We start from the raw sequence: 27,180 nt of genomic DNA on the forward strand, positions 1-27,180 counted from the left end.
GCAGCGTAGAGCTGTAGTGGAATACCAACTCCAACTTGCGTGGCGCAGTGGGAGTCAGCCTCCTCAATTATTTACAGAAGAGTGGGCCTGCTGGGAAGCCATCTGCCAGGTCCTTGGAAAATTTGAGGAGTCTACCCAGGTGGTGAGCGGCGATGCTGCAATCATTAGCGTCACCATTCCTCTGCTATGCCTCTTGAGAAGTTCCCTGCAAAGCATAAAGGCAGACGCTTTGGAATCAGAAACGGAGGCGGGGGAAGACAGTATGTCGCTGGATAGTCAGAGCAACCTCATGTCTATATCTCAGCGCGCTGAGGAGGAGGGGGAGGGGCATGAGGAGGAGGGGGAAGAGACAGCTTGGCCCACTGCTGAGGGGACAGATGCTGCTTGCCTGTCATCCTTTCAGCGTGTATGGCCAGAGGAGGAGGAGGATGAGGAGGGGGAGGAGCATGAGGAGGAGGGGGAAGAGACAGCTTGGCCCACTGCTGAGGGTACAGATGCAGCTTGACTGTCATCCTTTCAGCGTGTATGGCCAGAGGAGGAGGAGGAGGATCCTGAAAGTGATCTTCCTAGTGAAGACAGCCATGTGTTGCGTACAGGTACCCTGGCACACATGGCTGACTTCATGTTAGGATGCCTTTCTCGTGACCCTCGCGTTACACGCATTCTGGCCACTACGGATTACTGGATGTACACACTGCTCGATCCACGGTATAAGGAAAGCCTTTGCACTCTCATTCCCGAAGAGGAAAGGGATTCGAGAATGATGCTATACCACAGGGCGCTGGTGGACAAACTGATGGTAAACTTCCCATCCGACAGCGCTAGTGGCCGAAGGCGCATTTCCGCGGCCCAGGTAGCAGGGGAGGCGCAGAGATCAGGCAGCATGTACAGCGCAGGCAGGGGAACACTTTCTAAGGTCTTTGACAGCTTTATGGCTCCCCAGCAAGACTGTGTCACCGGTCCCCAGTCAAGGCTGAGTCGGCGGGAGCACTGTAAAAGGATGGTTGGTGAGGGAGTACGTAGCCGATTGCACGACCATCCTCCGTGACGCCTCTGCCACCTACAACTACTGGGTGTCGAAGCTGGACACGTGGCCTGAACTCGCGCTGTATGCCCTGGAGGTGCTTGCTTGTCCTGCGGCTAGCGTCTTGTCGGAGAGGGTGTTTAGTGTGGCTGGTGGAATCATCACGGATAAGCGTACCCGCCTGTCAACCGACAGTGCCGACAGGCTTACACTCATCAAGATGAACAAAGCCTGGATTTCCCCAGACTTTTCTTCTCCACCAGCGGACAGCAGCGATACCTAAGCAATACGTAGGCTGCACCCGCGGATGGAAGCATCGTTCTCTATCACCATCCAAAACGGGGACCTTTTTGCTTCATCAATCTGTGTATAATATTCCTCCTCCTCCTCCTCCTGCTACTCCTCCTGAAACCTAACATAATCACGCCGAACGGGCAATTTTTCTTAGGCCCACAAGGCTCAGTCGTATAATTTTTCTAAACAATTTTTATACGTTTCAATGCTCATTAAAGCGTTGAAACTTTCACCTCAACCAATTTTTATTTTAACTGGGCTGCCTCCAGGCCTAGTTACCAATTAAGCCACATTAACCAAAGCGATTAATGGGTTTCACCTGCCCTTTTGGTTGGGCATGGGCAATTTTTCAGAGGTACATTAGTACTGTTGATACACCAATTTTTGTGGGCCCTCGCCTACAGTGTCATCAAATTAATTTTTAGCCCACCTGCATTACAGCTGACGTTACATCCGCTGTGATGGGCAATGCAATGGGATATATTTATGTACCGCCGGTGGGTTCCAGGGAGCCACCCATGCTGTGGGTCCACAGGGAGTTGTAAATGCATCTGTTTCCACTTGTAAAGAACCCCAGTCTGACTGGGGCATGCAGTGTGGGCCGAAGCCCACCTGCATTAAACATGACATTACTACCTCAGCTGTGTTGGGCAATGCAATGGGATATTTTTATGTACCGCCGGTGGCTTCCTGGCACCCACCCATGCTGTGGGTCCACAGGGAGTTGTAAATGCATCTGTTTCCACTTCTAAAGAACCCCAGTCTGACTGGGGCATGCAGTGTGGGCCGAAGCCCACCTGCATTAAGCACGACATTACATCAGCTGTGATGGGCACTGCAATGGGATATATTTATGTACCGCCGGTGGGTTCCAGGGAGCCACCCATGCTGTGGGTGCACACGGAATTCCCATTGCGGAGTTGTACCTGCCTGTGACTAAAATTAAAAAAGCGCGGTCTGACTGGGGCATGCAGACACCTTGACAGAATGAATAGTGTGTGGCACATAGGTTCCCCATTGCTATGCCCACGTGTGCAGCTCCAGATGGAGGTGGCACAGGATTGGATTTCTCATTGCTTCTGTACAGCATTGTGGGCTATCGCCCCGCCCCTTTTAAAGAGGGTCGCTGCCTAGCCATGCCAACCCTCTGCAGTGTGTGCCTGCTTTTCCTGTGGCAGACGCACTTATAAATAGACATGAGGGTGGCGTGGCATGAGGGCAGCTGAAGGCTGGGCAGGGACAGTTTGGTGTGCGCTGTGGACACTGGGTCGTGGGGGGGAGGGGGGGCGGTTGGGCAGCATGTAACCCAGGTGAAGTGGCAGCGGAGTGTCATGCAGGCAGTGATTGTGCTTTGTTGGAGGTAGTGTGGTGTTTAGCTAAGGTATGCATTGCTAATGAGGGCTTTTCAGATGTAAAAGTTGTTGGGGGGGGGCACTCTTGCTGCTATTGTGGCTTAATAGTGGGACCTGGGAACTTGGGATGCAGCCCAACATGTAGCCCCTTGCCTTCCCTATCCGTTTCTGTGTCGTTCCCATCACTTTCTTGAATTGCCCCGATTTTCACAAATGAAAACCTTAGCGAGCATCGGCGATATACAAAAATGCTGGGGTTGCCCATTGACTTCAATGGGGTTCGTTACTCGAAACGAACCCTCGAGCATCGCAAAAAATTTGTCTCGAGTAACGAGCACCCGAGCATTTTGGTGCTCGCTCATCTCTAGTCCTAATAGCAGCACCAATGATAGTGTTAGTCACAGTATCCCGAGTCAGCATGGTACTTAGTAGTATCCAGTTAAGACTGTTTGTCCAATCTTTAACCAGAGAAAGGCAAAATAAACCCCATGAGTTGGAAGCCAATTTTCCTCATTTTAGGGATAAAATTATTTCCTGACTCCAATCCGGCAGACAGAATAAATCCCTGGATCACCTACGCTTCTGAAGTAATGTTCTGTGATCCTGCCTCTTCTGCAGCAATAAAGAAATTACAAGAGCAATCTCACGCTGGAGAATATCCTACCAGACTGACCCATCTCTGATATAGCACCTCTGCCAAGGTAGAAGTACCATATCCTATAACAGCAGGTCTGTCCTACTGAACCTAAGGTGCTTAGGTGGCTTGCAATGCCTCATCAAGAATTGTACTTCGCCTCACTGTTGGGGACAGACTCAAAGTTTAGAACTGGTTTAGAGCTTGAAGGTAAAGTGTAATCATGCTGTATGCTACATTCATTGTAAAAAAAAAATCAAGCACCTAGAAGTAGTTGTCATTTTGCTGTAAACCTCGGCTTGTATCTCAGGTAGATGTACAAATCATTAGAGCTGTGGGTGATTAGATGAACAGTCTTGCCACAAGAGGCCTAAAAGTGGTTTCACACTTGGCCTATATAAAGGCTCTGAGAGACTCCTGTAAATGAGAGACTGTAAATGACCTCTTTTTCTGCTTCTGTAGAGCTTGTTGACCACTAGACGCCTCTATGAAACACTTGAAAAGATTTCACCCAGTTAACAGAGTTTGAGAGGGAGCGAATTATTAGGATGTGAGAAGCTGGATGGTTGTATCGATGAATTGCCCACCCCCCAGATTACTTTAAAGATATGTAATAGACTTGACATGCAGAGTGGAGAAGACCCAACCGGTGTGATGCATTAGAGGTTGTCATTATTATTCCAGAACGTTGTAATAACGCTAGACATATACTTATAATATTATACAGATAAAAACTGTTAGATCTGATTTACCATAGTGTGAAATCAGTGGCCAGAATTTGCACTGGAACCCAGGGGATGCCATAAAGTTAAGGGGACCCCGTAACAAAATAGGACCTCTATAGTGTGGATTAACAACACTAACTACCTGAGGACCTGAGATTTTTGTGCTTGTTGATCCTCATCTTCTTTTCATAGTTTTTGAGTTAATTCTTCATACCTTAGTTTGCTTACGGTGCAAGACGTATGCACTCGATCTGATCGCTTATTAAAACAGTCAACCTCAGCTTGGCCCCTCTCTCCAACGGACCCATGGCACTTGCATGGTCTGCTTTCATGGTCTGTAAATCCATTTATGACACCTATCAGTACAGGCTTGTTATGCCTAAAGACAAATCTAGAGCTCATCTGATCTTCTAGAGTCCTCCAGTCATAGAATGTAGCAGCAGGTAGAGTATATCCGAGTATATCAGACTGTCAAGAAAGAGATCAATAAAACACTCAATGTTTTCTCCCCAGCTTCGTCTGACGGCTTTTGGACAACGGATTCCGTTATTGGTGTCGACTATCAGATTAATGCTGATTCGGCCCTCACGTGGTACCAAGCCAGAAGAAGCTGCCAGCAACAAGATGCAGAACTGCTGAGTATAACCGAGCTACACGAACAGTCATTCATCTCAGGTAAGAACCAAGATACAGTGGAATCGGAAGGGATACATTCAAGATCTACACAAATATAATGTGTGTGATGAATGGAGATGGACATCTGTCAAAAATATTTTCCAACTATTAGGATCCAATAGTGTCGTCCACTATGTGTAGAGTAGGTGATACCTACATGTCTAATTGATATGCTATCCCTATGCTATCTTCTAGAGCTACACTGTATATTATTGATTACGTTAATTACTTTTATTTTATAGGGTTGACAAATACCCTTACCACAGGCCTATGGATAGGACTCAATAGTCTGGATTTTAATGCTGGCTGGCGATGGGACAGTGGAGGTCCTTTTCGGTATCTGAACTGGGTTCCAGGTGAATATTGAGGTTGATTTTGGTTGTACTTTATAAAGATCTACTTATCAAGTCCACATTTAATAAATAGGTCAATTTAATTGCTTACAATATATGTTGTGAGTGGCAGATGTGTGAGGAACCACAGGTAACGGGTTTGGGGCTTTCCCAGTTTTCGGGGTCAATGTCAGCCTAACGGAATCAGAGCACAGGAGTCACCATTGCTGAACAAATAACGCTTTATTAACTATTAAACAGGAAAACAGTAACTTGTGGCCTGGTGTATCTCGGTCTGTCAATGATGTCCAAGTGTCCATATGAACAGTTGTTACTCAGAGTCCAAGACTGGTTGACCAGTATCAGCAATAAATGATAATTGTCTCACTAAACAGTCTTTTGGTCCATTAGCATGGGACACCTGTAACAATTCTACACCTGGATGACCAGGAATGACTCTCTTCAGGCCTGCTGTCACAAGTTCACTGTCGTTAGAGTGGAGGGAACAGAGGAATAACTTGGCATGACTTCAGTACTCCTTTCCCTGTTCACCAGAGGAAAACTGCCCGTAGAACAATTGCTACAACCTTGTAGCACAAATTTGGAGAGACTCCTTTTTCCTCTGTCCATAACTTAGCTTCTCTCTGAATACTCTGCAAGTTTTTAATGGTTGTATCTCTTTCTCCTAGAGGGACCCATCCTTAGGACTGTATCTGCAACTTCAATACACCAGGGGAGACTCCTGCTTCAACCTCCATCCTGCACCAAGCCCCTCATTTAACTGCTTCCTGTCTCTTCTTCCTCCTCAGCTCTGTTCCTCCATTCCCGCCCCCTCTTACAGAGATAGTACCATTTACCAAACAAAAATGACATCATACTACTATGTTTCCTGAAAATAAAACACTGCCTTATATTAATTTTTTATTCAAAAGAGGCACAGTGTCTTATTTTCGAGGGAGTCTTATAATACTTACCTAGCAGCCAGCGTTCAGGTCCATCATGCTTGTCTCCATCGATGCTACAGGCTTCTGTGTCTTCCTGCATGCCCACAGAACAGTTCTCCCTAGTAGCAGGGCTTGAATACCCCACCCCCAGCAAGTTAATGCTCTGATCAAGTGCCACGTCAGCCAAAAAGAGCCGGAGCTCATTTAACCAATCACAGCCATTCATTGAATTACATAATTGAATGGCTGTGATTGGTTAATCAAGCGCCGGTTTTCATTGGCTGGCACAGTGCTCGATTACCCAATCAGAGCATTAGCTTGCTGAAAGCGGGGTATTCAAGCCCTGCTACCAGGAAGAACTGATCTGTTGGCGTGCCAGAAAACATGGAAGCCTGCAGCAGCGAGAGAGACCAGCGCGAGGGACCCGAATGGCGGCTGCTAGGTGAGTATTGTTTTGGTGTTTTTTTTACATGTAGTGTAGCTAGGGCTTATTTTTGGGGAAGGCTTATTATTGGGAAAATACAGTATCATTAAACAATTATAAACCCTACCCCTCTTACAGATTCATGGAGATGAACATTCTCGAAAACTCAAGTGAAGTTATTGTGCTGTAAATATTTTGTCATTTGTCATAGGAAATCCATCGACAGAACCGGGAATAAACTGTGTGACACTAAATCCTGGAAAAAGTGGCAAATGGGAAAGCAAAGAGTGTGCCCAAAAACTGGGGTATATCTGCAAAAAAGGCAACAGCTCTGCATCTTATGTTCCCCCTTCAGGTAGGAAAAAGACTTTACAAACAAATGCCTCTGGTGAGTTTAAGAATGAGGGATTGTCTGAAATTAGAAAAGCATTGTCTATGGATAAAGTTGTCCATCATCTTCAACAACTGTCAGACAAATGACCCTTCATTGGACAACAGTTCTCTCTGGCTCCATCATACACATGAACGTTCTGCTTGGCTGAGTGGTCCTGTGTTAAGGAGTTAAATTAAAGGGGTTGTCCCACGCCAAAAGCTTAAAAATGTTTTTTGCCCAGTCCCCCAGTTCCTCAAAGGGAATACCGCAGCCATGTGTTACATTTAAAAAAAAAATTCTCTTACCTGGATCCCCTTTCAGCAACTTAAAAATCTTCTGTCCAAGATGGCGCCGCTGGACTTCTCCCACAGTGCACCGCGGGTCTTCTCCCATGGTGCACCGTGGGTGTTCTTCTGCCGTGTGCGCTCCACTGCTGATTCCAGCCACCTCATTGGCTGATTGGCACCACGTGGCGGAGGCGGAGCAACGCGATGACGCGGAGAAGAGGACGGCCGAGGGAGGAGTCAGGACGCAGCTCGTGCGCACGGACCATCCTGAAGAGGATTCGTCTCTGCGCAAGCGCGACTGTTCCAGCAACCAGAGGAGTACTTTGGTCTGCGCCATGGCATCGGGGACGCCAACACAGGAGGGGGGGGGACCCCCTGTAGGTAAGTATATAACTTCTGTATGGCACATATTTCATGTACGATGTATATTACCAAGTGCATGTATATGGCCATACAGAAGTGTTTAACTTTACTTTATTTTGCGGGACAACCCCTTTAAGGAGTTAAATTAAGGAGTTAAATTATCTCTCAACTTTGCAGCAATGAAAAGAGGAACAACTTGTGTCTAAGAGCTTGTGTGCTGTAGCAAATTTCTTAGGTCACATCCCATGTACCCCAAGCCATGTCCTGTGTATCCCCTCACTGTAATAGTGCCTCTTAAAGACTGCCTCACAGTAATAGAATACTTCTACATAATAGTAGATCCCACCTCCACACAGTGATAATGATTAGAGTGCCGTTACCTCCAGTGATCACAGGTGACATCTCCTCTGATTACTGCCATCTACTTTTTCTTTTTTATTCAGCCCAGATCATCATGACCAGCCCCAACTTGTAAGGGGAAAGTTGAGTGGCTCCCATATACATGGGAGAGTTGTCTGGCCCCACTGTTATTGGCAGGTTTGGGTGACTAACCTCTAATGTGTATGGAAGCATCAGGTCTGGAATAGCTGCTTAGCTGCATTGATTTGAAAGGGGCTATGTTGCAATGCCAACCATAGCCTATTGGCAAGTGAGGCGCTGTTTTTAAGAAATATATTAAAAGAACACATTTTGTACATCAGATCTTTAGCGGTTTGCTAATAAAGGAATTAAATACACGAGAAGAGGTAAGGCAAACTTACGGTATGTAACCAGATTCTCCAAAGATTTTTGGGAAAGTTACAGGACAGAAGTTCCACTTAATTGGTTTAGGAGTTATGGTTTAGTAATGAAGGACCACCAGGGGATTGAAAGATGGTTCGGTGACCCAAGCTCTGACATGATAATGCCATTTTGCTATGACAAGTCAGTTCAGCATACAGCTATCTCACATCTCTTACAGTTATTGTATTCATTTGCAGCACAGAAAATTGTTGGGTTTTTTTTGCAAAAAAAGCAAAAACATTAATGGACAAGTCTAATTGTGAGTCTTCCCACCACTTTATCATGAGGCAAGAGTGTACGTACCATAGAACATGTGCTGTTCTTTGGCAATCTCGTCCATTATTTTCTATGAGACCACAAAAAGAATATCCCATCTCACTCGCATGCAGATGCGTTTTTCATGCAAGTGCGATGTGATTTTTTTATTTTTCCTATTGAAATAATGTGATTTTGAAATTTGCATGTACGGCGATGTGGTGCAATGTGTTTTTCTCACATAGCAAATAGGATGTTCACCGATGTGATATCAGTCCAAGTTTCTGTAATCAGTATTGTACTTGTCCATGTAAATACAGACTTAGTTTTATAGAGAACTTAATGAGAATGTGCTCGCTACAAACGTATCTAGTTATACATGCTCTTCTATCTTGGTACAGGGATTAATGACCCCATCTCTTGCCCGGCCTCCTGGATACCCTATAACGGATTCTGTTATACTCTGCTTAAAGAAAATAAGATTTGGAAGGACGCAGTGTTATCTTGCAGAAAAGAAGAAGGGGATCTTGCAAGTTTGCACAACATTGAAGAATCGAGCTTTATTACCTCACAGTTTGGGTTTGGTAAGTAGTAATACATACTAGTAATTATTAGGAAATTATAGTACCAGTGTTTCTGGTGGTGCAATGCGCCACGCAGCTCTGCTACATGCACGTCACATAAACAGCTCTGCTACATGCACGTCACATAAACAGCTCTGCTACATGCACCTCACACACACAGCTCTGCTACATGAATGTCACACACACACACAGGTCTGCTGTGTTGCTTTCGTATATTAGCTGCATGTGATTACAAATTTCAGCAACTCGCTGAGGAGATTTGTTTGCTTGTAGCTTTCGCATATCTGCTGCACGAGATTCACAAACTTCAGCTGGCTTGTCACTGTGTCATGTAAGCTGCATCAGCTTCACGGTGGCATTGAACCCTCTGTGGTGACATGTTTGAGCGACAGTGACAGTTTGTTTCAATACTAAACAACTGTTGACAGTTAGATGACGGCTGGACTGGTGTTGGCAGCGTTAGCACTTGAGATGACATGATGTCATGTTCAGAAGTGAAGATAGTGGTGGAGGACTGTGCTTCAATGATGTTGGTCAGTAAGCACCACCAGCTATGTTTGTAGATATTTGTGAGGTGTGATTGTGGTTTATTGGAATCTCCACACAGGTGTCCAGTTGTCTCACAACAAACTACAAACTGTCAGACTGAGTACTGCTGTATCCATAGCAACTGAGGCCACAGGGGTTTGTGGGGAATGTAGTTCCCCCATAATCCCTCATTCGGCTCAGAGACCATGTGACTGATCAAATGACGGTGACATCATCACAGGTCCTGTCAGCATACGAGCTATGTATGTGTAAATTTGTGAGGTACCATTTATTTAAGTCTCCACACAGGTGTGCAACAACCAGGTACAAACTTTCAGAATAAATACTGCTGTATCCATAGCAACTGAGGCTACAGAGGTTTGTCGGGGATGTAGTCCACCCATAATCCCTCATTCAGTGCACAAGGAGAATAAAGGACCTGTGATGATGTCACCAACATGTCATCAGGGGGCAGAGCTAAGATCCGGTAACTGACATCACAGGTGCTCCCTTTGCACTTCACACAGTCTAGAAATAACTTTGCAAAACAGAAGATAATATATATATATATATATATATATATATATATATATATATATATATATATATATATATATATATATATATATATATATATATATATTAATAGTCTTTAAGATTGCCTTATTGTGGAAAGTTCTTGTAACATCACAGTTCAATATATAATGAAAACAAAGATCTGGTACCGTGTTAGCCAGTAGAGCAAAATGTGATTGTTCCCAGCAAGAGAAACCACGTAATCTTGTAGATGTGATACCTTTTAATGGCTAACAAAAATACATGATGTAATAGCGAGCTTGCGAATCAACGCAGGGTTCTTCTTCTAAAAATGGACTTTGTTACGGCACTCTGCCCCCCGAGCACCAGGTGGGGTGCCCTGAACTTCCCGCACCCCACTGTCCCTGCCTACTTGCCTCGGCCCTGGCTAACCCCAGGCGGACAACTGGGCGGCGGTCCCTGCTCTGGCTAGGGACCTGGCGACTACCTAGACGGAACTACTACCGGGGGACAGAGTGCCGACAGAAGAGGCAGGTGGAACAAACCAACAGAACTTACAAGTACAAGCAGGGCTGGAGGTGTAGCTCACCGGCAAACTGACAGGACACTGACTAGCAACTAGTGCAGACTGAGACAGACCTGACTAGAGGCTAACAGAACCAACAGGAACAAGACTGAGCAATAGGCAACTAGAAGGAGCTGACAGACAACTAGGGACTGGCTGAGGGTAACTGCAGACAGCCTGACTAGATGCAAGCAGAACCAAAAACTGGCAGTGAGCTCAAATCACTGCCAGTCTTTTAACCACAAGGCTCCGCCCAGGGGCGGAGAGTGGGAGGAGGCAACTCCACCCACTGCTGTATAAGAAGGACGGAGGAGTGCGGGTGGCACCCTACGGGCGGACACGCCCACGCCGCCGCCCACCGGCCACCCCAAGCCGCTGGGAGAGCCCCGACACAGAGCTCCAGGCTGCCAGAGCCGACGCCAAAGCGACGCGCGCCGACCGCGGGACCCCGTGCCGCCCTGCATGATAACAGACTAGATCTGAAGAGGCATGAATAGTTATAAACACTCATAACATACATACTTATGACACTATGGATGTGGAATCCTTGTATTCCAACATCCCACACGAAGATGGACTGACCGCCTGCCAGGCATACCTTGAGGCCAATGGGGTCGCCTCTGATGCAGTGCTACAATTCACAAGATTCTTCCTCCCACACAATTATTTCTCCTTTGGCAAAGAGATATTCCTGCAACTCACCGGGACTGCTATGGGCAGTAAAATGGCGCCGCAATATGCCAACCTTTTTATGACAAAACTGGAGAGTGACTTTCTGTCCTCCTGCCCCAGCAAACCATTGACCTACTTCCGCCATATTGATGACTTCATGATCATCTGGACCCACACCAAACAAGAATTAATAACATTCCATGAGAGATTCAATGCATTCCACCCACCATAAACCTGACATTAAGCTACTCGTATACCGAAATCAACTTTTTGGACACCACCATATAGATTTCAAACAACCCAATACAGACATCCCTGTACCGAAAACCAATTGATTGGCCTACATACCTCAGATGGGACAGTTTCCATCCTAAACACATCGAAAAGTCCTTCGTCTACAGCCAGGCCATCAGATACAACCAGATCTACTCCAACCCAACAGAGAGGAACATTTGTACCATCTTAAAAGGACATTTTTAAATCAGGGCTACCATCCCACCTCAACTGATGACCAAATCACCAGAGCCACCAGTATACCCAGAAATCACCAGAGCCACCAGGATCCCCAGGAATCAACTACTCCAATATGAGGAGAAGGAAAGAAACAATCGTGTGCCTCTAGTAGTGACCTACAATCTGCAACTAGAGATACTAAGGAAAACCGTGAAGAAACTCCATCATACCTATACAAGGATGACCGCCTGAAAACCAAAAAAGGAACTTATCCCTGTAATATAAGGAGCTGCAAGACCTGCTCACATATACTGACTGCGGACAGGATACGGATGCCAACACACAGCGGGACTATAAGATCCCGGGACATTCACATGTTTCATGTCTGATGTTGTGTACCTGATCATGTGCAGTGAATGTCCTGTTGGGGGGCTTTATATCGGGGAAACAGGACAAAAACTGAGAGCGAGGATGAGATCTCATCGCCACACAATTAAACACAGAAAGAGAGAATTACCTGTGGTGGAGCACTTTTCTAACCATGGACATGACATAGGGGATATGAGAGTTTTGATATTGAAGGGTGGTTTCAAGTCACAAAACCACAGAAGAATTTGGGAATATAAATTGATAACAACCTTTGACACGCTGAATACGGGGTTAAATGGTTCCCCAGGATTTATGCGTGAATGGGAAGTGTGAGACATTTATTGCACAGATAAGACTGCTGGCCTGGTGACCCCCCAACAACAGTAATTCAGGGACCATAAACGTATAATCCCTTATTAGTGTCTAGTTAAAAATGTCTGTGTACCTATTGCAGCATTCCTGGCCTGACAACTCCCCCCCCCCCCTCCCCCAACAGTAATTCAGGGACCATAAAACTTTCACTTCGCTATCAGTGCCTGGACAAAAAAAGTTTGCTTTCCGTTGCAGAATTCCTTTTAAGTGCAAACCAATCACATCTATGCCTGTGCCTTGTCATAAGTATGTATGTTATAAGTGTGTATAACTATCCAGGCCTCTTCAGATCTATTCCATTTCTAGCCTGAAGAAGAACCCGAGAGGATCACAAGCTCGCTGTAACATCATGTATTTTTGTTAGCCATTCAAAGGTATCATATCTACAAGATCACGTGGTTTCTCTTGCTGGGAACAATCCCATTTAGTTCAATATATAACAGAATTTCTATAGCATTTCTTTCACCTGTGATCCAGAAGCTCTTGTATATCGTGGTCCCATGTCAGTGGTACCAGCATGATGCTGAACCACTGCTTTACTGGGACAAAACTTCAACATTTTTTGTTTTTCCTCTAGGAGATGCAGAGTATGTCTGGATAGGACTGAATGACTTGAAGACTCAGCTATTTTTTGAATGGAGTGACGGATCCCCAGTGACATATACAACATGGCAGAGAGGAGAGCCATCTCATCTGACAAACAAACAAGAGGACTGTGTGGCGTTATCTGCTAAGGTAGGACATTGTGACCCCGGCCGAGATGCAGAACCTCTCCTAGACTGTGTGGCCACGGGCGAGCAGCTGATCACACTGGGTCAAACTCTCTGCAACCCCGGCAATCAGATGATTTTGTTGGGGGAGGTCACGGTCAGATACATATTTCCCCTGTAGTGGTAATGTAGTATTATAGGGTGGTCTTTCACAAGAATGCCCGTCCTGTAATGCTAGGTTGGCAGAAGTTCCACAAGACCGGGGCATAAAGGGGAGTCCTATGTAGGGGAACCTGCATTACTTAGCATATAAGCAGGAGTTGTGCTCTTCATACAACCCCTTTAACTAAATGTTCTCTCTTCAATTGCTAAGTTTGTATTGGAGTTGGGTATTTCAGGTTTTAGGAAACCCTCCCCTCAGGGTGCCCCAAGTCCTGGAAAGTATTGTTAATCATGTGTGAATTCTGAATCATGATTGCCTACTGGAAAATATCACCCCGGAATACATATTATAAACAGAAGTCTGCATCTGCATCTACCCTACAGTGAAGATAAAGTGCCACCTTCTGCGCCAAAGACTCCGCCTGATAGATGGTGCAGTACTAGACATTACATAGGGAGATGGCAACAAGTCGTCAATCAATTCAAATCTGGTGTTTTTATAAAAAAATTGTCATTTTTATACAGGACGGACAATGGGCAGACAAGATGTGTGAGAGGACGCTTCCATATCTTTGCAAGAGGAAACCGCTGCCTACGGATCATGAACAAGCTGCAAGTGTGGAGCAGGGATGTGATAAGGTGCGGGATGGAAGAGGGGGGAGAAAGCCTCCGAATATCCAGTTCTGTGAAGTCATTCATTGTCTTTCATAGAACTTTATAATGAGGCCTAAACAGATGGGCGCATGCGCCAATACACTCGCCACTACAGAGCATACTAGCGCATACCTCGGGGGAGGGGGGTTGCCTATTCAAAAAGCAGGAAGATAAGTCCTGTCATAGCGCTTGCATGTAGAAAAACATATGCCTTATCCTAGGGTTACATAATGGCTTTAGCATACATCACTGGACGAAGATCACACAATAAAAGGAAATGCACATGGGTGTAAGCGCAACAACACTCACCGCTACAGAGCGTAGTTGCGCATGATCCGTGCTTTTTTTCCGGGCAATGCAAGCTCCCTGCCATAGCGCGTCCTATCCTTATTAACGGACAAGAATACTGCTAATGAAATCAATGGTTTCGTTTCATCCCATTATGTGTCTGTGATAATCACGGCCTAAATCATGCCCATGTGAAGAAGCCTACATGCTACATTGCATCTTAGGATAAGTGAATGTGGTCACATTGTAACTGGCTAGTTAACACAACCCCGCAATTGTAAGAAATCCATCAAATTTGGTTTTCTTGCAATTTTCAGGTCACAGTCACAGCAACCTTTGAGTTGCAACATGACCCAATTCTTCTACTTTAGGATGCGATATAGTAGGACCATAGTGTGATGTTTGGCTGCGTGGCATGTACCATGGGCAAAGTCATTGTGTAGCCTAAAAAGTTCTTGCTTGAGTTTAGCACTACCCCCGACCATCACTCATAGTTTGGGTACTTCTGCTGTAAGGACCTGTGCACACAGCCGAGCCCTGTAGCTTCCCAATATGGAGCTAGAGCCTAGGATTCCGTCTTGTAGGTTCTTGTGTGTGGAGGTACCCAATGGACTTCTATTCATTGCAGTGTGTTCCCTGCAATACGCTTTGTCTTTTGCCTGCAGGTACATAAGGCATGTAATCACACGTTGTGGTAATGTTTGCTGAGAAATTTGCAAAACTGCGGCAAAAGCTCAGGGCTTTGTCTCAAGTTTTCAAAAGCCAAGTTCTGAAAGCAATGTGCAAGCAGAGTCTAATGCAGCTGCTCCTCCAATATCCCCTTGTGACACTATATATTGCTTAGTATATGCGAGTCTTTAGCAATGTTCTTGTAGCCTTTTTAAACTTCATACATCTTTAAAGTTGGTTGCATCAAGAGGCAGATCACAATAATCAATCTTTCTAATTTTTGTCAATAACCAGCCTTTTGTGCCTTTATTTAATGAGCAAGGCGACTGTAAGGGCACTCTCACATGGGATGGAATATTCCGCAGGACGCAGCAGAATATTCAGCTCTGCAGAAAAGTGTGCATATCTAGAGTGGATTTTGATATGGAATCTAAAATGGCAGAATTCTAATGGCAATTTCATGTGAAAATCTGTGGATTTTGTTCCGTATATTCCGCAGCATCCTGTAGAATATTCCGCCCCATGTGAAGGCACCCTAAAACTCACACATACAATTGCATCTGCTTAACAGAAACACCTTTTGCCATTGAACTCTTGAAGATGTAATTGAGAGCAAAAACACATGGGCACATGTGCTAATATGCTCGCTGCTACAGAGCATGGCTTCTTTCAGACTACTCAAATTCCGCGCTTGTGCGGGCGAGTTTGGAAAAAAGCGACATTACATGCGAGACAGGGCAAGTCCCATCTTTTCTTGCCTGTACTAATAACGCACAAGAATCCCGATAGTGGAAATGAATTGACTGAAATCAATGGCTTCGCTCTGTCCCGTTATTCGGACGTTATTGGGACTGAAGCACACGTGTTTAAGCCCTGACACAGAGGTTCATTTACTTTTTCTCCATACACTGTGGATGTTTACTCAATGTGCTTAATAAGGGTACAACTGTCTGTGCATTATTAGTTTCGTTATTAGGCGCTTTCACAAAACAGTTTTCTGTTCAGTTTCTTGTGAGACAAAACCAGGAGTGCAGAGAAAGTATAAATGGAAAGGTTTGCAGTTCTTCCAGATTTTGGACCCCCTGCTGGTTTGGGCTGACAAAAAACTGAGCATAAAAACTGTCATGTGACCGCGCCCTAAGGGCTTCTTCAAACAACCGTGTTTGTGGGGGTATTTGTGGATGCAGGATCTGTGCTTGCGAAACTGAATAGATCCCATTGATTTCAATGGCGTTCATTCCCATGAGCATGTTTTGTGCACGCATTTCATGCGCGAGGAAAAATGTAGGACTTGCTCTGTTTTCCTGCATTTTGCGCAGCAAAGCCCCCATAGAAATCTATGGGAGGCGCACAAATACACAAACACTGTGCAAAACGTGGGGAAAAGACCACATCTGAACCTCATTAGGCTAATTAGGTTTTTAATGCTTGGAAAGGATGTTTCGCACAAATGTGAACCAATCAACCTCTTCCACCTCGTTCATGTACTAATGTATTGCACTGCAGCGAGTGTTTTTGCGCATACGGTTGTCTAAATAAGCCCTAAGATTATAATTGTAACTTAGAGAACAATCAGACCACATTTTATTACTAATCAATGCAGAAATTCAAGGCATTCCAAAGGGCTCATTTACTGTTCCTTGCAGATATGCTAGAAGGTCACATTGGTGGGATCTGTCAGTCTAAATCCTCACTGATTCCCCAAACTAGTCAGATCTATATGAGGGACAACACCGGAGGGGAGTGGCTATTATAATCAATGGTCCTCTTGCTTGCAGTATGGGAAACCCCAGCATGGTGGTGACAGGGAACACGTACTCTACAGAGAGCTGTGCTTTTCCTTCTGGAAACTACTGGTGGTCCAGGTTCATGGAGTTTACCCATGGGACTTTATGACTAGGGGTACCTAGAAGAAACACGAATCTTCCTCTGGTGGCTGGGGTGTTACTAGTACAGGCTTCTTGCTAATTGTGCTGAACACTTCTGAGGCAGTGTCCCCGCTGACGTTATTAAGGAAGGTTGTGTTCGACTCCAACTATTTTTTTTTCAACAAGTTTTTCATTTTTTTGCCTATTTTTGTCAAAATTTGCTCAACACTTAATGCTGTGTGGGCAGAACCAGTCACCTGTTTGCCCACACAGTGTTGAGTGTTAATTCTTGATGAAAAACAGCATGGCATCCTGCCTCGCCCTCCATATTCACCCGATCCCGCTCCATGTAACCTTTTTTTTATGAGTGCTTTGAGCAGTGGAATCAGCCATCACAAACCTGGATATCACAACTTGTTGAAGAAAGAAATCACTGGAGCCTAAAGCAACCTTCCCCAACAACATCGGCTGGCGTACCCCGTCTGAAGGGTTCCTCAGACATTGGCTTCCTACAGAAGCCGGTACTAGTAATGCCACTAGAAGAAGATTTCTGTTTGTTTTGGGTACCTTTTCGTATGTCAAACAATTCTTTGTGGCTGGATTTCCCCTTTAACCCCTTAAGGACGACAGATTTTCATTTCCATTTTTCAAAAGCCATAACTTTTTTACTTTTCCGTCGACGCGGCCGTATAAGAGCTTGTTTTTTGCGTGGCGAACTGTAGTTTTTGATGGTGCCATGTTTGGGTACATAGACTATATCGTAAAACTTTTATTATTTTTTTTATGATAACGGAGAGAAAACGCATCAATTCTGCAATAGATTTTTTTTTTTTTTTTACAGCGTTAATCATGCAGCATAAATGATACAACACATTTTTTCTACGGACCGGTACGGTTACAAAGATACCAAAATTCTTATATTTTTTCTAGGTTTATCAACTTTTTTGCAATAAAACCCCTTTTTTTGGAATTTTTTTTTCTATATTCCTGCATTCAAAGTCCTGTAACTTTTTTATTTGTCTATGTACAGAGCTCAATGAAGGCTTATTTTTTGCGAGACGAGGTGTAGTTTTTATTGATACCATTTTGGGGAATATACAGCTTTTTTGATCACTTTTATTGCATTTTTTGGGAAGCATTTCCAAAGCACCCCCGCTGCTGCAGCGGGAGGCCGGCTATCACTGATAGCCGACTCCTGCTGTGGGATAGTGTGAGATCTGCTATGATCTTGCGCTACCCTATGACGTAAGGGTACGTCATTTTGCGGGAAGTACCACCCTGCCATGACGTACCCTTACGTCATGGGGTGGGAAGGGGTTAAAGTGATCCTCTGGTTTTTCGATAAAAGTCTGTCCTGGAACTGGAGGGGGAGGGGTGTATATACCTGCAGATCATCTTTGTAATCCCTCTGATCCTCCGGTACCAAGTCTCGTTTTCGGCTGTCCAAGGTAACCGGCAATCTTCAGACTAGCAAATCCCCAGAGTGCATTGCTAGTATTATTATTGGCTGAAGCACTTCTCTCTCCCCTGTCCCCCTGCACATACAGGACCTCTGGCACACCCAAAACAATTTTGGAATTGTGTCACCCCCAGGCATCCTGTTGTCCTATCCAGCTGAACTGATGAAGGGTCTCGTCCCCGAAACGCGTTTTCAATTGCTGGTTTTTATTTTGTGAAATTATAAAAAGGAAGTGCCTTCACCATCACATATTGGACCTTTATCTTCATCTTCTAGTAGCTTAGAGGGTTGCGCCTCCATACCAGTATTTTTCCACATTCTTTTTGCTACACTCACGCCCACCCTGGTGGAGCGTCATCTGGTTGGCAGCACCTCCACCATTTGAAACACTTTGTACTCCAGGAATATTCCACCCCCTCGCTGGGTCTGGCTCCACCCTCCTTTTTCATCTCTTTTACTCACATTGCTAGTATTAGACTACCAGTGCACTATACCTGCTCTCTGTTTGGCCTCATCTAATCATCATAATCAGCAATGGCCAATCAGAGAGTAGTGCACAGTGTTCTTTAGGTAGTTAAGAAATTGCTGCTGTCATCTTGGAAGGATGAAAATGGGACCCGGAACCAGTGGATTAAAGAAACGGCAGGTAATACACACCCGCGTCTCTACGGGTCCAGGACAGCATTTTGCCCCAGAACTGCAAGGTCACTTTAATTTGTCTCGTTAGCATCGGAGCTCTTCACACTTGTATGTCCCAACATATAGAACTGAACCATTGTCCTAATTTCTATTTGTTGACAGGGTTGGAAAAGACACGGATTCTACTGCTATTTCATCAGCACGTCAGCTACATCATTTTCCGAAGCAAACAATACTTGTAATGGTCAAGGGGCGTACATGATGACCGTGGAGGACAGGTAGGGGTGCTGCTGTTATTGGTCTTTGCAAACAACGTTCATTCATTGTGTAATAAAAAGTTCTATAGTTTTCGGATATATTTTGCTGTCATTAAAGGGTTTTTCTGGGCATTAGGAAAAGTCTATTTTTTGTGGCTTAGAAATAGCGCCACTCCTGTTTTAAGGCCGTTTCTGGTGTTGCAGCTCAGCAGTTCAAATGAACGGGGCTGAGCTCCCACACCAGACACTGCTTATCGATACGTGCGGCATTGTTTCTGGACCTTTTTTAACAGTCCTGGACAATCTGTTTAATTGGGAAATGTACTTATTGAGGCCGCTTTCCCATGGCTGAGAAACTGAGGCAAGATTTGTGCGTTGCGAGAATATGAACCCCAGTCCGGTATTCTGGCGTTTCCCATCGCAACTCTCCAATAACAATAATAATAATCTTTATTTATATAGCGCCAAGATATACCGCAGCAACAAGATTACTTACAGGATCTTCTGTCACCATTCATACTCTGCAGTAGCAGCGTCTCCGCAATCACTTACTTGTAGCTTACGCTGCTCGCAGGATTCACTTTTAAGTCACTTTTAAGAGATTTGTAGTCCCCTTCCGGGTCGCCACACATTTAGATTTTGACTCTGATTTGTCAGCAGATTTTTCAGCAATTTAAATGTATTTTAATCAGCGCGCACTGCGGATTTATAATCCGTACGGTATTTCAATTGCACGCTGATTTATTCCATACCCTGTGAATGAAGTTTGTTAAAAGCTCATCCACACGGCTCGTACTGTAAGTGCCGTGGAGTTACTTTGTAGTAATACCACATGGAAAATCTGCTACTTTTGCGCTAGGTGTGAACATAGCCTTAGGGCATGTCCGCATGGTATTTACTCTAACGTGTCAGATCTGCATTTTCCAATGTGGATCTGCTACATAATCCACAGAGAAACCATGGAGTCTAAGCCTCAGGATTCGGTCGCAGATTGGCATATGGATCTGCACATGGATTTAGCCCCATTTGATGGTGCAGCGTCCCATAGGGAGACCCCGGACACCTGACATTCGTGGGGAGCTGGCAGAGTAAAGTGATGGCTTGTCACGGTGACACCTACCAAACTCCTTTCCTGGAGGGACACACACAGCCAAGGCCAGAGTATCACTGCAGGCCACAGGAGCACCCCTAGGATAGGGAGTGTCCTCTAAGAGGATGACAGGGGTTGTAATTGTCACGGGTGACACCACACCCGAATAAACGTTGGTGGAGAATAATTAATGACAGAGACAGTCTTTGAGTACCACGGGTCCCTGGGAACGGTTAGGGCCCGGCGTAAACCTTTACTTGTGAACTTGAACAGATTATACAAGGCATTTCAATCAGAGATTTTGCAGTGCAGGCAAATGACTTTCAAACGTAATAAAGATTATTTTTTTGCAGTACCTCCACCCCGACTTGGAGATGTGTGGGTGTGACAGTAAAGGGTGACCTCTACGCTGTGATCCTGGCTTGGGATGACCGTGTACGAAAATTAGACAGAGAAGTAGTACTTCTGCACTGGCCTTGTAAGAAGAAGCAGTTACTTACAATTGCTCTCTCACTATTGGGGCTCACTCCACTCACATCCAGAATTCAGACATCACAGGACATCTCTCCTCTGCTTCCATCTTCACCACAAGGAGGCTGAAGGTGCCTTCATGTAGCTCTGTGTTTTAGATTCTCTCAACGCCGGAAGATGGACTCCTTTCCCGCTCTCAAGCACTCCTATTTATACCTTCACACATACCACATGGCATGGCAGACTGATACATTTACATGCAGGCAATGATTTTATTAGAGTTAACCTTTCAAGCACCGCAGCTGTGCAACACACACTGGAAATGACAAGAGAGGTGTGCAGAGTGCATCTACGTAAGACAAACATGTATGACATTTATGGAGGGGAGCAGGATGATGTACTGGCCACTACAGATGGGATAAATCTGTGAATGGTCACCCAACACATTTTTAACACAGAAATCACATAAAAAACGAACACGCCAATATTGTTTTTCCGCAGCGTGGATTTCAAATTTTCACCATAGTTGCGTCCGTGGGATGATAATGGATTCCAATAAGGATTTAGCACAAACAATTCGTCCTGTAAATGGGTCTTATAGGTCCCTATACCTGTGAAGGGCGCAGAATAAGACCTATAGGGAGATGGAATACCTGACCTTGCATCCTCTGTCGTATTCCGCTGTCGTCAGCGGATTGTTATAACAATCGGTTATCGCTCATTTCTCTACTGCTGATGCAGCATCCGTGTTGTCTAAACTTCCTGAAGACAGTTATCCTCAAGAAAGACAGTCTGATAAGGACGGAAAAGGAGGTTATCAGGTCTAAAGGAAACGCTGAGGCATAAAAACTGAATGGGGACTTAACAGAAGAGAGCTGCGGAGATAAGAATGTCTAGAATGCCGGGGTTTGGGGAATGCTATCCTGTATTGTGGAGCGCGGAATAATATGTATTACGTTTGTCTGTTTTTTACGTCAATGTGTCATCACTTTTTTGTCTCACGTGCAAAAAAACGTAAGGCGGACTCATTTTCTTTCTACCATTGCTTAGCAATGATCACTGAAAAACGGAATGTACATGGATGTCCATTGTGTGCGCTCCGTATTTTTTCTTCATGCACCCACTGACCTGAGTGGGTGACTGTGGTCGGAGATGTTGGCCAAGAATAGGACATGCTGTGTTTATTTTTACATTCCGTGTAATAAACATGTGTATATCTCCATTGACTATAATGTGTCAGTATTATGTGTGCAGTCCATTGCACATACATACAGCACACAGACAGAGAAATAACTTGTGTGAATAAGACTATACTCTTTAATTGCAGGTTTGAACAGGCCTACTTAACCAGCCTGATTGGGTTTAGACCAGAGAAATATTTCTGGACGGGGCTCTCAGATACAGAGGAGAGGAACACTTTTAAATGGACAAACAAGGAAAGAGTATTGTACACACATTGGAACACGGGCATGCCAGGTAAGTCACTAAATCATCTATGAATTCTAATGAGTACTGTAGGCTCTGAGCAATCCGAGGTCTTCCACTGCTGCTCCTCCTCCTCCCCTCTCACAGCAGATAGAGGAATTTGCATCTGCATCTCCTCCTTCTCCCCTCTCTGGTACCAGGGACAGAGATGGCCGGGCCTGGGAATATCTGGAGAAGTTGGAGGAGACTGCAACATTAGTTAACCAGTACTTTTGGGTCTATACCCCCAGCCCCAGAAGTTATGTTTCACCCAGCTTGACTGATGAAGGAGTTTATCCTGAAGCATGTATCTGCTGGTTTTTAACCCTTTCCCGCCACGTACAGTTAGGGCCAGAAATATTTGGACAGTAACACAATTTTCGCGAGTTGGGCTCTGCATGCCACCGTATTGGATTTGAAATGAAGCCTCTACAACAGAATTCAAGTGCAGATTGTAACGTTTAATTTAAAGGGTTGAACAAAAATATCTGATAGAAAATGTAGGAATTGTACACATTTCTTTACAAACACTCCACATTTTAGGAGCTCAAAAGTAATTGGACAAATAAACATAACCCAAACAAAATATATATTTTTTCAATATTTTGTTGCGAATCCTTTGGAGGCAATCACTGCCTTAAGTCTGGAACCCATGGACATCACCAAACGTTGGGTTTCCTCCTTCTTAATGCTTTGCCAGGCCTTTACAGCCGCAGCCTTCAGGTCTTGCTGGTTTGTGGGTCTTTCTGTCTGAAGTCTGGATTTGAGCAAGTGAAATGCATGCTCAATTGGGTTAAGATCTGGTGATTGACTTGGCCATTGCAGAATGTTCCACTTTTTTGCACTCATGAACTCCTGGGTAGCTTTGGCTGTATGCTTGGGGTCATTGTCCATCTGTACTGTGAAGCGCCGTCCGATCAACTTTGCAGCATTTGGCTGAATCTGGGCTGAAAGTATATCCCGGTACACTTCAGAATTCATCCGGCTACTCTTGTCTGCTGTTATGTCATCAATAAACACAAGTGACCCAGTGCCATTGAAAGCCATGCATGCCCATGCCATCACGTTGCCTCCACCATGTTTTACAGAGGATGTGGTGTGCCTTGGATCATGTGCCGTTCCCTTTCTTCTCCAAACTTTTTTCTTCCCATCATTCTGGTACAGGTTGATCTTTGTCTCATCTGTCCATAGAATACTTTTCCAGAACTGGGCTGGCTTCTTGAGGTGTTTTTCGGCAAATTTAACTCTGGCCTGTCTATTTTTGGAATTGATGAATGGTTTGCATCTAGATGTGAACCCTTTGTATTTACTTTCATGGAGTCTTCTCTTTACTGTTGACTTAGAGACAGATACACCTACTTCCCTGAGAGTGTTCTGGACTTCAGTTGATGTTGTGAACGGGTTCTTCTTCACCAAAGAAAGTATGCGGCGATCATCCACAACCGTTGTCTTCCGTGGACGCCCAGGCCTTTTTGAGTTCCCAAGCTCACCAGTGAATTCCTTTTTTCTCAGAATGTACCCGACTGTTGATTTTGCTACTCCAAGCATGTCTGCTATCTCTCTGATGGATTTTTTCTTTTTTTTCAGCCTCAGGATGTTCTGCTTCACCTCAATTGAGAGTTCCTTTGACCGCATGTTGTCTGGTCACAGCAACAGCTTCCAAATCCAAAACCACACACCTGGAATCAACCCCAGACCTTTTAACTACTTAATTGATTACACGTTAACGAGGGAGATGCCTTCTGAGTTAATTGCAGCCCTAAGAGTCCATTGTCCAATTACTTTGGGTCCCTTGAAAAAGAGGAGGCTATGCATTACAGAGCTATGATTCCTAAACCCTTTCTCCGATTTGGATGTGGAAACTCTCATATTGCAGCTGGGAGTGTGCACTTTCAGCCCATATTATATATATAATTGTATTTCTGAACATGTTTTTGTAAACAGCTAAAATAACAAAACTTGTGTCACTGTCCAAATATTTCTGGCCCTAACTGTAAATGTACATCCTGGCAGAGGGGTACCTAATGCAACAGAATGTACATTTATGTCCTGGGGATAGCGTGAGATCAGAAGAGAAGTCACCAATAGCAGCCTCCGGCTGCAACAGAAGGAGTACTTCAGAGCACCGCCCTCCCCCCCACCCGCTGTTAACCCCTTCCCTGCCGCGATCTATTTGGATCGTGGCATGTAAAGGGTTCACACAGAGAGTGCGCTCCCTCTGTGACGTCATCAGACTCTTGCGATGAAATCACAGAGAGCCCGACGCATTGCCGTGGCAACAGGACGCCAGCTACAGGTCTCCTGCATAGTCTATGATCGCAAATACAATGCTTTATCATAGCGATCATAGGTGCTATGGTGCAAGTCCCCCACAGGGACACAAATTGTGTAAAAAATAAATAAATAAAAAAGATAATGTAAGAAAAATCCTTTTTTGTGCTTTTTCCCATATTAGCATTTTTTTTAAATTAAAATCTCTAGTTGCTTTAGCTGAAGGGATGAGTGTAATTAACAAAGTGTAGATGAAGCAGAGTGTCGGTGGGTCACTAGGCTAGTCTTGGCTTTGATTTCACCGGGTAAACGTTAGACTTACTGCTTTGTAGAAGACCAAACTCGGAAAGGTTCTCCTCCTCTCTGCTGTGGATCACCAAGGGAGCGGGATGAAACCTTGCTCGACCTTGGGAAGAAACGTGCTGATAAGTGCTTTGCCTCTTGTGCAAGTACCTCCTCCGGCACAACCTGACTACAACCTCTCCTCTCTCCCTCCTGGCTGCAACTCCACTAACTGCTCAGTGTCTCCTCCTTTTATCACCTCTTCTATTTCCTGCACTTTCTCAACTCCTCCCACTCTGCATATGGACTAGTATTGTTGTTTTCCCACCCTTGGACTCTGCACCAGTGAGTTTGAAGCGGACTATCAGTCAATAGGACACCAACTGACATCAGGGCTAAGCTCTAGGCTTAGTAGAGAGAAAGGGGGGAAACAGGTTCTCTCCTGCAGACGGCACATTCTATGTCCAAGGACGGCACGTAGACAGGTGTGACAGGACAGGTGTTGCTGTGAATGTTTTGTAGGACCTGCTGGGCCACTACATTAGTGGTGAGAGGAGCTTTGGGCCCACCTAGCTTAGGAGCTGTGTCACAGTTGTGACCCTGCGACCCCTATATCTACACCACTGTACCGATCCTATTTGCCCACTACAAAATAATACCAATGAAAGCAAATACAGAAGCAAAAATGGACAAAAGTGGCAAATTATGTGTTTTTAAAATACAGCCATGAAAAATATGCACAAGTAAAAAAAAACATAGACCATAAAACATGGAACAAATATGGAGTAAAAATACATTTGTCTCAAAGCTGCCTAGAAGCCATGGACAAAGGTTGTTCAATGAATAAGCCCCTGTTTATACAATCGTACATATTAACGACAAGACTTCCATGAAATAAAACATCTCCAACCTTTTCAAAACTTTCTTATTGACTTTTAAAGACAGGAAACAAGGCTGTGTTGCTATGAGAACTGGGAAGAAAGCTGGATTATGGGATGTAATAAACTGTGACGAAAGTGCTAAATATGTGTGCAAGAAGTGGGCACAAGGAGTGACGCCACCACCGATCCCAACAACAACAGCAGAACCAACGTGTCCACCCAACTGGACTACAGCTGGCAATGCATGCTATAAAGTAAGAATCATATATCTCTCCTCCCTTGGCCTCCAAACGTGCTTTAAAGGTAGATTGCTCTTAAAGGGCTCAGTCAGACGGGTGTTTTAACATGCGAATTTCTTGTGCGCAGAACGCAAACGCGCAAAAATTCGCATGACCAAAGCGGGCGGCATGCAGAAAAAAAAAACGCACTTGGCCGCGCTGCCCTGCTGTGGCTGTGACAGCTGCAGCAGGGGATTCCTTGGATGTGAGCCCCCTGGATGCTGTCACATTCAGGGGTTTCACCTTTGGTCAATGGGGCCGGAAGCAGCAGCGGCTGCCCAATTGACACACAGAGAAGATCGCAATCCTCTGCTACAGCTGTGACAGAGGATTTCTTCCTCTCCGCGGGGAGTCCCCTCATCACTGAACACTGACAGCATTGTCACAGTCACACTGAATCACAGCATTGTCACATTGTCCAGTGACAATGGGACTCCCCGTGGAGTTGAAGAAATCCTCTGCCATAGCTGTGATTTTAGGGGAAGGGCTTTAAATATAAGCCTTTCCCTGAAATGTGTAAAAAAAATATATATATATACTCACCTCTCTGCAGCTGCCAAGGTTTAGGCTAAACCAGCCGGGTCTTCTCCTGTATTGCTCTGAAGTGCTTTCAGCAGGCAGGGCTTTAAAATCCCCGTCTGCTGAAAGGGCTGCCTTTGATTGGCTGAGCACTGTGACCAATCAGAGGCAGCTCTCAGCTATTGAATGACAGCTGCCTGTGATTGGTCCCTGTGCTCAGCCAATCAGAGGCAGCACTCACCCATTTATTGAATTCAATCAATGGCTGAATTTAATGAACGGGTTAATAGGCTCCATTGAATTCAATGGGAGAACATTGCGCTGTGTGCCACAGCTGTCACAGCTGTGCCAGAGGATGGCGATCTTTACTATATGTTCTCAATGGGGTCGGCGCTGCTGCCACCCGGCCCCATGAAGCATGAGGTGAAACCGCTGGATGCCATCACATCCAGGGGTTTCACATCCAAAAAAGCCGGATGCCACTGTTACCTGCATTTTAAAATCCGCCGCCCTATATTTACCTGCGCACAAAAATGCGGAGCAGTAAATATACAGCATCAGAATGCTGCTATTGAAAAGCATTGGTTCTATATGGATGTGGATCACGAACACAGGTAACATACGCACATAAAAACACCCGTCTGACTGAGCCCTAAATAGGAACATAATACAC

General features: G+C 44.9%; 1 protein-coding gene across 1 annotated transcript in view; it reads left to right on the plus strand.

Moving 5' to 3' along the window:
* MRC1 (mannose receptor C-type 1) overlaps positions 1–27,180 on the plus strand; it is a 119,867-nt gene that overhangs the window by 34,961 nt on the left and 57,726 nt on the right. Inside the window, exons 4-12 of the mRNA XM_066585643.1 lie at positions 4,543–4,704; positions 4,947–5,060; positions 6,616–6,759; positions 8,867–9,049; positions 13,123–13,280; positions 13,943–14,056; positions 19,157–19,272; positions 22,140–22,288; positions 25,771–25,964. Of these exons, the coding sequence (XP_066441740.1) occupies positions 4,543–4,704; positions 4,947–5,060; positions 6,616–6,759; positions 8,867–9,049; positions 13,123–13,280; positions 13,943–14,056; positions 19,157–19,272; positions 22,140–22,288; positions 25,771–25,964 (1,334 nt within the window). The remainder of the gene's footprint in view (positions 1–4,542; positions 4,705–4,946; positions 5,061–6,615; positions 6,760–8,866; positions 9,050–13,122; positions 13,281–13,942; positions 14,057–19,156; positions 19,273–22,139; positions 22,289–25,770; positions 25,965–27,180) is intronic.

Source organism: Eleutherodactylus coqui, chromosome 12, assembly GCF_035609145.1.
Source record: "Eleutherodactylus coqui strain aEleCoq1 chromosome 12, aEleCoq1.hap1, whole genome shotgun sequence".
Classification (NCBI taxonomy): domain Eukaryota; kingdom Metazoa; phylum Chordata; class Amphibia; order Anura; family Eleutherodactylidae; genus Eleutherodactylus; species Eleutherodactylus coqui.